This window comes from Gambusia affinis, linkage group LG06 (genome assembly GCF_019740435.1).
Source record: "Gambusia affinis linkage group LG06, SWU_Gaff_1.0, whole genome shotgun sequence".
NCBI classification, from domain to species: domain Eukaryota; kingdom Metazoa; phylum Chordata; class Actinopteri; order Cyprinodontiformes; family Poeciliidae; genus Gambusia; species Gambusia affinis.
In genome coordinates this window covers 9,979,398-9,989,407 of record NC_057873.1, presented here as the reverse complement: position 1 = coordinate 9,989,407, position 10,010 = coordinate 9,979,398, and the positions used below count along the sequence as shown (strand labels likewise).

The 10,010-nt window shown below is 38.5% G+C and overlaps 1 protein-coding gene across 2 annotated transcripts; it reads right to left on the bottom strand.

Moving 5' to 3' along the window:
• Window positions 1-83: 83 nt before the first annotated feature.
• On the bottom strand, window positions 84-9,373 carry dhrs12la (dehydrogenase/reductase 12-like a). 2 transcript variants are annotated; one of them, XM_044119594.1, is made up of 10 exons: window positions 9,219-9,373; window positions 7,552-7,685; window positions 5,471-5,553; window positions 5,302-5,397; window positions 5,143-5,224; window positions 5,003-5,064; window positions 4,679-4,783; window positions 2,773-2,863; window positions 2,529-2,666; window positions 84-226 (listed from the first exon to the last, which is right to left on the bottom strand). In XM_044119594.1, exons 1-10 carry the CDS (start codon window positions 9,272-9,274, stop codon window positions 111-113), a joined length of 963 nt encoding a protein of 320 aa, XP_043975529.1. In that variant the 5' UTR covers window positions 9,275-9,373; the 3' UTR covers window positions 84-110. The 2 variants fall into 2 exon arrangements, with proteins under 2 accessions (XP_043975529.1, XP_043975530.1); XM_044119595.1 differs by having other exon boundaries at window positions 2,529-2,663.
• Window positions 9,374-10,010: the final 637 nt, after the last annotated feature.

Below are 10,010 nucleotides of genomic sequence, written 5' to 3'. Positions count from 1 at the left end.
AATGATACCAACAGAGGTGCTTTGGATAAAGTAGATGTACTTCCTGTCCAGCCTCGACCAATAGGAGCTGATGGTGTTAGTGCTGCTGGTCTCTCTGGGGTGGTTCTGGCTCAGTGGGGCTGAAACGTCTTGGCCAGATCCTCCAGGAGCGCCATGAGCTTCTGCTCCTCCAGGGGGGAGCTGTGGGTCCAGGCCAGGGGCAAGTGAGTGGGCACCACCTTTCGGTCTGGGTACACACACAAACAGCATTGACTCTGTGCGATCCAGGTGTTTTTTTTGTTTTTGTTTTTTGTTTTTGTCATACAGTATTTTTAGGCTTTTATATATATATATATATATAAATATATATATATATATATATATATATATATATATATATATATATATATATATATATATATATATATACATATATATATATATATATATATATATATATATATATATATATATATATATAAAATGGTGAGGGCGAACCAACCAGACATAGTCGTGGTGGATAAACAACAGAGGAAAGCCGTTGTGGTGGATGTGGCAATACCAAGTGACTGCAACATCAGGAAAAAGGAGCATGAGAAACTAGAGAAATACCAGGGCCTAAGGGAGGAACTGGAGAGGGCCTGGAAGGTGAAGACCACAGTGGTGCCTGTGGTCATCGGGACCCTCGGGGCAGTCACCCCCAAACTGGAACAGTGGCTACAACAGATCCCAGGAGCAACATCAGACATCTCAGTCCAGAAATGTGCAGTCCTAGGCACAGCCAAGATACTGCGCAGAACCCTCAAGCTCCCAGGCCTCTGGTAGAGGACCCGAGCTAAGAGGAAGAAGAATCACCACCCGCGGTGGGTGAGAAGGGAATTTTTTTTATATAGTCACATTTTATTCAGTTTTTTTTTCCAAATACAATTCAAACATAACTGAATGTTTATTCAGATACCTGAAAAGGAGGTAGGCAGAAAAAAACACTTATTTCATCTGACCCCCCCCCCCTTTTTTTTTAAATCTTACTTTACATATTATTCTTTATTTAAAGAAAATAAATGTTATCTACAATAAATTACAATATGTTTTCTTATGTTTGTTAGATTAAAAGTACATTTTGAAAATAACTTTATCATTTTTTTTATTAATAATATTAAATTCCATATTTGAATCAGATGTAAGTGGAAAGACATCATAATAGAAATGAAGGCTTAGACTGATCAATCTGTGTGGAATTTTGTAGAATGTGATATATTTGGGAAAGTTACTGAAACAAATTTTTCAATGATATTCAAATTTATTGAACTAAGACCATGTCAGTCCTGACTGCCTTCTTCTATTGAGTAATTTTAACAGTCCTCAATATAAAAGAAAGAAGGAAAAAAGCTCTGGCCAGCTTTTAGACAATGTTGAACTTTTGAAGCGTACAGAACGAACATCATGACAAAAACCATAGTCTGGATCTGTCTGAATATTACTGATGTGTTCTGACTGATGTCTCTTTATCTGATCATCACTGTGTCCAGTTCTAAAACTATCATCCTTGATACAACTAACTGAACTGGACAAGGAAAAATGAGGAGAAGTTGCATTAATGATAACATCTCTACCTTTCCCCTCAGCTTTTTACACAAGTGTCTTTAAACCACAAGGCTAGCAAAGCAACTTAGCTGTTCTCAGAGACTGAGACCACAAAACAAAATCCTTAAAAAATTAGAGCGTAGAGAACTTTTTTCAGTAGGGAGATTTGATCTTTTTAATGGTGTTGGATCATCTAAAATGCTGTTGCAAGCATCTTGACCAATGTCAGGAAAATGGATCCTAATACACCAATCCTCAAATCACTGCATTGGCACCTTGTTTGTCAAAAGATGAAATGAAAAATCTTGGATCTCTACAAAGAGCTAAATGGCTCCTTATAAAGACCTTGATACATTCAGGTCTTTATAGACCACCCACCAAGGTAGTCCCTTGGTTGGAAAAACAGTACTTGGAGCCAGTGGAAAAAGGCTATTTGTATCACTTTGTGCCAAACAAATAAATCCAAATAGTCCTGTCCCATTCAGCTAAGTGTTGCTGTTATTTTGTTGCTATTATTGATATGAAACAATGAATATCTTTCAACTCAAACTTAACTACCGCTATATATAATGGCCTCATTATACATCTTATAGAAACATGAGTGCGCCATGTTTTTGTCAGAGCTGAAGTGTGTTTCCTGTTAGGCCAGAAGCTCTCAGAGACCAATGAGTGCTTTGTGAAGGTGGGTTTGTTCACGATCATAGAGGCACTGTACTCTCTGGCAGTATCTGGCACCAAAACCAGCCCACTCCAGCTGCAGTGGACTCATGCCAAATCTGTGCACAAATACACACACTATACACACCATCCCACCCATAAGTGACAAACACTTTTCCCAGACTGATCTACTCTTTTCATCCTTCAGACAGCTTTTTGTTTGTCCTCGGGAATTAATTTAGTACTTCTGAAGGCTTTTGTAAAGACCTTTAAAAAAGGCCTGCATACATGTAACTATGGCAACATACCCTGATAGAAGCGTCCGCTCGGGTTTGTGGTAGCAGCCTCGGAGATGGCGAGCCACACTACTGTGTCGGCCCCCTGATCCGGGGTCCGGAGGCTATCCATCATGGAGCGATGGAAATCTGGCATAGCATTGGCCACTGCTGCAACAGACAGATACAAATACAGTACAAACAGACGGCCATGGTGATTGGTTGTCAATGCACACATGGAACATGGATGCTCAAAGTTCTTAGTGGGCGAGTTAACCTGGAGTGTTCACCCAGCCAGGATGCATGACGGAGAAGTGGATGTTAGCGTGAGTCTTTGCCAGCTGCTCTGTCATCACCACCTGCTGCCTCTGGGAGACAAACACGGTCGCATGTTTGTTAAAGTAACGAACCATGCTGGTTATCATAACCCAGATCAATTTACTGCGCTGATCATAGACTTGTCAGAAGTTTTCAAAGCTCAAGAATGACAAAGAATGAAAGGTTAACTCTACATCAGAGGAAGCATTTAGATAAGCTAATCAGGAAGGTATAGGTGGTTGGAGACAGAAGGACTCTGGCTGAAATAACATCACTGATGGAGAGTGTCTCCCAGTCTGCATGAAGCTGTTGCTGAAACAGAGAGCTCCTTCCGTGACAGACTGCTGCATCCAGGGTGCACAAATCGTAGATCCTTCCTTCCAGTAGCTGTTAGACTGTATTACCAACAAACTCCCAACTAACTCAATAAGTGTTCAGGTTTTTGCATAGTTTGGATTGATTGTGAGTAACATTCCTGTTGGTATCTGCACATCTTTGCTGTTGCACAGTTTTTATTGTCACTTATTGTAACTCTTTTAACGCTCAAATACACCTGCACATTTCAAACATTTTTAAATCAACCTATCCAACTGAATGTTCCTTTGGACCGGAATACTAGAGCTGCATGATATTTTTTTTTTTTATTTGGCCTTTATAGTACATTGTTCATCTTGTTTTTTTATGTTTATATTGTATGTTTGAGTGAACCTACTTGCTTTGATTGTCTATCTCTGTGCTGCTGCTGCAAGGAAATTTACCCATTGTAGCTCAATAAAATTAATCTCTATTCTATTCCATAATTTTCAGATCTTTACTAAAGGCCAAGCAGTAAAATTAGTTACTTCATCTTTTTATTATACTATTTTGAAGCAGTTTAAATCAGTTTTTTTTAATCTTGTTAAAACAGTATACCCAGTGCACACTCAATTATATGTATAGTATACGGTGGATGACAAGAGTAGAAACCCCTGTTAAAGAGCCAGCTTTTTTATTGCAAAAGTATAAGACCATGATAAATCAATTACATCTTTTCATCTCAACTAAAATGACAATTTGCTACAGGAAAAATACACCACCTTTTTAAAATAACACCTTTTAATTCAAAATTAACTGCAAGAGTTCAATGCAGAACCAGATCTGAAACTGGTTCTATGACTTACAAAGACATTTAGTTTCACTCTGGGATTACTGAGGTAATTTTCATTGAATTTGAACAGAATTATGGAGGAGAGTTGTAGGAAAGTAGCACTGTGCATCACCAACAGTGAAACATGGTGGTGGTAGCATCATGCTTTGGCCTGCTTTTATTTAGACTTTAGATTTTATTGTCCCAAAGGGAAAATTCTTCTCTACAAACCAGTCCCTGCACTTCCACTTTTTTTTTTTGTTAAAATAGGTAAAATTATATTGAACTGTTAGAATGTTAAAGTAGATGCATTTCCTTTTATATTTAGCATCAGAGCTAGCCTAGCTGCTTATCTATGTAAACAGAAAATGTGTGAGGTCCCCTGAAGGACAAGAAGCACTCTTTCAATCGGACAGATTTAGAGAACATTTGCAAAAAATATTAAACACAAATTAGAGAGTTCTATTTTGGCAATTTACCAGCAACATTATGCCATCATCTCTTAATAGAAAACTATGAAAAAAGCTCCCATGTATGAATTATCAATGGTGCAATAATTTTTTTTAGCTTGATAAATGATAATGATAGTGAACAGCTGCAATATCATCAGTGACTTACATTTCTAAAAGAATAAATGTACATTAGTGCTGTGTGCTACAGTGGTTGTGTTGAGAACTCCTACAAAACCTAAAACGTGTCAGATGACACTGATCTGCAGGTTTTAATGCTCAGCTCTTACTTTGTGCTGGGCGTAGACCATGGTTCCGTCAAAGCGGCCCCTCTCAGACTGCAGGTTTCCTATCCTGAGCTTCTGAACCAGCATTCCACCCGATGACACTGTGATCTGCACACACAGGAACAAAGAGAAAGGCTAAAAGCTCATGTTCAGGTGAGCTGAGCTGCAATCTTTAATATTCAGATTTTTGATTATTCACTTTGTGGTGTGTCAAGTACTAAAAAATGTTTCTAGCAAAAAAATAACAGATGTGGTTGCAAATGGGGTTTTTTTTGTTGTTTTTTTTACAAAAAATATCTGCATCATTAAAATTCTGGTCAAACTCACCACTCTGGGATCTGTGCTCTTCTCCAGGAGGGGAATGAGACTCTTGGTCAAAATGTACACCCCTGGAAGTTAACAGAATGCTCCATAACTATCCCCAACTCAGCATTTTCCCCACGCCTCTTACACGGACTTTGACTTACCGAGGACGTTGACAGCGAAGCTCTTCTCCAGTCCTTCAGCGTTGACATCCCGCTGACTCATGATGGAACCTGCATTATTGATCTGAGTAGATTAAAATGAATAAGGTCATCATTTGCTGGGGATAAAAGGAGAGATTTGACATTATGAAGTTGTATTACCAGCACATTGAGAGCCTTGAACTTCCTCTTGAAGCCCTCGGCAAACTCCCACACCTTCTTTGTCTCAGACAAGTCCAGGATGTGGACATAGATCTCCTGCAACAGAGTCAACCGTTTGGGAAAATATCTGTGGTATTTTTTTGATGGATAGAGGCGAGTAACACTTTACTTTATTTCCCGTCTCCTTGACGATGTCTGCCCTGGCCTCCTCAGCTTTATCCTTGTTCCTGCAAACCATGTGGATCGTCCCTCCTGTGACAAAGATCACATTCCCGAGTTGATATGCATCCAGAATTAACAATGGGGAAAGAAATGCTAACAAGCTAACAGTAGAAATGCCACAAGAACAATGAAATAGTATTACCTAACATTGTATACCCATAAAAATAAACTGAGTACATAAAAATACACACAAAAGTGAAAAAATGTGGTATTAAATAGGCTACTGACACTATAAATGTTCTCACTAAAACCAGTGTTATAAAGCACATAACACCAGTTTTAAAGTCTCTCCACTGGCTCCTTGTAGCTCAAAGAATAGACTTTAAAATACTGTTAGTTTATAAATCACTGAATGGTTTAGCACCACAACACATTAAAGATCTGCTGTTGTTGTATCAACCTTCCAGACCTCTCAGGTCTTCTGGTTCTGGGCTGCTCTGCATCCCCAGAACCAGAACCAAACGAAGAGAAACAGCATTTAGCATCTATGCACCACAAATCTGGAACAAACTTCCAGAAAACTGTAAAACAGCTGAAACACTGACTTCCTTTGAATCTCAACTAAAAACCCACCTGTTTAGGATTGTATTTGAAACATGATCAATTACAAACTTATTGATGGAACTTGACTTAATGTTGTGTTTTGATTATTGATTCTATGATTCATTGTGTTTCTGTGTTTGATATGATATAAAGCACCTTGAAATGCCTTGCTGCTGAAATGTGCTACACAAATAAAATTTGATTGATTGATTGATTTGGCGACACATCGAACTTGCTGTATTATTTGGTTGATGCTACAGAGGCTCATCTGCAACACATAATTTGTCCCAACAAGACTTTCAACAACGCAACCTGATGTTTTTAAATAAATATCTAACTCAACACACACTTCAGTAAACTCATGTTTTACTCCTGCTAGCAATGTTTTCATGTGGAGTAGTTTGCTGAAGTGTTAAGCTAACATATGTAGCTTGTTTCCTTATCAAAACAGTTTCCAGTCTGTTTTGATAAGGCTCATTCAGAATGTGGCTCGTAAGATATTTCAGTGAACTATAAGTTAATTTATGTGTGATATTTAGAGAGAAACAAATTTGCCCTCCTTCATAAATGTAATGCTCTGTTTGGAACGTTGCATATTTTACTAGCTAGTGTTTCAACTATGGAGAGCCTTCTGGGCAAAATCCACAGAGCAGGTAACTTTACACTGGCATACAAACAGGTGCCCACGTGAGTCTTTTATAGATAATAGCATCAATTTAAAGGCTAAAAAGACTTGTTTTTATCACTCCAATCAACAATATAACACATTATGCAAAACACATGCATATTAGCACAGGTAAAAAAACATTAAATTCCAGCGCAAGAGCTAGTATTGCTAGTTTGAAGACTTTTACTAAAGCACTTTTATACTGATGTGTGGGTTCCACTTTCTTTAATGATAGTTTTTAAGAAGGTTTACTGATCTACAATTACACTGAAATTAAAAATTTAGAGTTGAGATAGAGTTGCATCTGTTGACTCCTGAATGGTTTATCACATCTACACGACAAGCCTTTTATTAAATAGAAACTCTACCATAACACACAATTTAGTATATTTAAGTTAATATTTTATATATCAATAGGTGTACATTCATTTAAGTATTCTACTGAGCTTGGATAAGTCTATGTACATTCATGAATAACGCATTGTGTAGAATTAACAACTTTAACACAAGGCCATTTATTTTTGTGCATAATTTACTGTGCAGGGAACCTAAAGTTATGTTGTTCATTTTATTTTTCCTTTTCTGTTTTTCCTTCTGTAGATTCTTTTTTTATTTAGTTCATAAAATATATTGTTCAGACTGATGAAAGTAAGAACAATATATGACTCAAACTACCCAGGAGAACAACTGATACTTGCTCACCCTCCACTGTGATCTGGAGTTATCGCTCCTCTTAAAACCAGATCAGCAGTTTTTGTTTCGCTGTGCTTGTGTCTCAGTTGTTTTGCTGCGATGCCGGGAAGCAACAAGTACAATACCTCTTTTAGCAATAGCCATGGCAGCAGCTTTTCCGATGCCACTGTTGGCTCCGGTTATCATGAAGGAGCGTCCAGCCACGGACACCTCCAGGTCCTTCTCCACAAATCGCTTGGATGCTGACAGGTGGCCATTCCTGCAACAGATCACAAATCACTGTATGAAATTTCTATAAGACAGAACTGCCTTATGGCTCTATAAGATATCTCTGCCTAACTTCCCAGTAGACAGGTATGTGTCTGTGCTTTCAGGTCAGAAAGGTCAGTTTAGGCCAGGCCGCTTACTGTAGGCCCTTCATAGTGTTACTGTACAGATACAATAAAGGAGAGTGTGCCTTGGGGCTTTGGGGTGAGACTCCTCTGTGGTGACAACAGCACTGGTTCAAGTGCGTGTTCAAAAGCATGTGTGGCACCAAGAACCTCAATTAGCCCCATTGTCCCTGAAGCCATTGTTAATGGCGCCTGAAGGGGGACATGCGGGGGCTGAGGGGGCTAAGGTTAAATGCCCCCTCTGTTCGATGGTGTCATGCAGAGAGCTATTAGCGCAGGGTCAGAGCGGGTTGCCAGGCAGGAAAGATAACACAGAACAAAGGGAAGTAGGGAAACAATCACAAAAGAATCACTTCAGACAACTTGGCATGCTGTATACTGATGTGGAAAGACGCCCGGGGCTGGGATAGATCAAATAGTACTAATAAAGCTCTCAGAGAACCTGTTTGTGGTTAAATAAGTAATCCATGCAGCTCCAAAGCTCCTGCTAAGTCACTGTTATTTTTGGTTTGATTCAAGCAAACATGACATTTAAACATCTACTTCTATTGTCGCAGTATGTTCAGTGATGCTGTGGCATTGAAAGGCTGAAACCTGAATCAAAAGACAAGCAAAGGTCAAGTTCTCACATGCGTTTGAAAAAGCGACCCTCACTCCTTTCAATATTACCAGAACAGTTTGGTAATAATACCATGAGTGGCTACATAGCAGGAAGCAAAGGTTTTCCCCAGTTTATTTAAAAACAAATTAGGTATCATTCACAAATGAGTGTTTAACTAAGTATTCCAATATTCCAGTTATCAGAATAAAGAACAAATAGAAACACTGAATTAATAAATCTGAATTAGTGTTTGACAGTTATTTATTTATTAATTTTTTTTTATATCAATGTATGTAGTTTTCAAACCAACTCTGGACCTTCAGCTCTGATCTCTCACTATTTTATAAAACAAAAGTCAAATAAATGAACAGAAGAAAAGAAATAGTAAATACAGCAAGGACATACATCAATAATAATACCATTATAATAATAACTTACTGACATTCAAAGAAAAATATCTGTAAATCACATATCTTTGATAGATTATATATATTTACCTACACAATATGACTCTTGGTACAATGTATACACGTAAAATTAGACAATTTGAAATCTTGAATGGCAAATGTTATACATTTGTGGACCACTTGGGGACCCTTTCTTTTTGTCAAAGCCAACATCTGAGTGCTTCATCATATAATTTGCAGCTAAAAGTCCAACATGATCTGAAAACAGTCAGCAGCCTAAATGGACTTCCACCTGTCGAGATGCACAGCTGAGCAGCAGCAGCTCACATTTCCAATATCTAAAACAGCAGAGAGACCAAATGACGATGAACAAAACTGGGTCAGTAACTTACTTAGTGAACTCGGTCAGTCCTTTGAGGAACCAGGCGGAGTTGCGGTACAGAGACATGCTGCTGCTCTGGAAGCTTCTCACTCTGACGGCTTCTCTCCTCTTCTTTTACTCTGGACCAGACCCACGTGTAGCTCCGCTGAATTAACATCTCCAAAGCACAACTCCAACGGCCCCCCCAGCGGCAGCAGGAAGACATGCATTCATTCAGCTGGCAGAAGAGCTTCACAAAGTCAAACACCTTCAGTAATATTTTTTATTTCTTTTTAAAAAAATTTTGAATATACTCACAATGTCTCTCAATATGGGGAATGGGGTAATTAAATTCAAATAATTGGTTTTTATTTTAGATAGATAAATAGATAGATAGATAGATAGATAGATAGATAGATAGATAGATAGATAGATAGATAGATAGATAGATAGACAGACAGACAGACAGACAGACAGACAGACAGACAGACAGACAGACAGACAGACAGACAGACAGACAGATAGATAGATAGATAGATAGATAGATAGATAGATAGATAGATAGATAGATAGATAGATAGATAGAAACTCCTTCCACTCCTCTGGTTGCCGTCGTCGAGAAATGCACTTTAAAACAGTTGCAACATGAACGAAATGTGTGGAGATTTTAATAACATTCATAAAATTAACATAGTTTATCCGTTAGATGTCATCTCCTACATGTAATTAACTCTGATTCGCACACTCCGTCCACTCGGTGTGCCGGCATGTAAATGGTGCGGACCCTCTGAGACTCCACGGCAGCCAGTCAGATGCTGGAGCG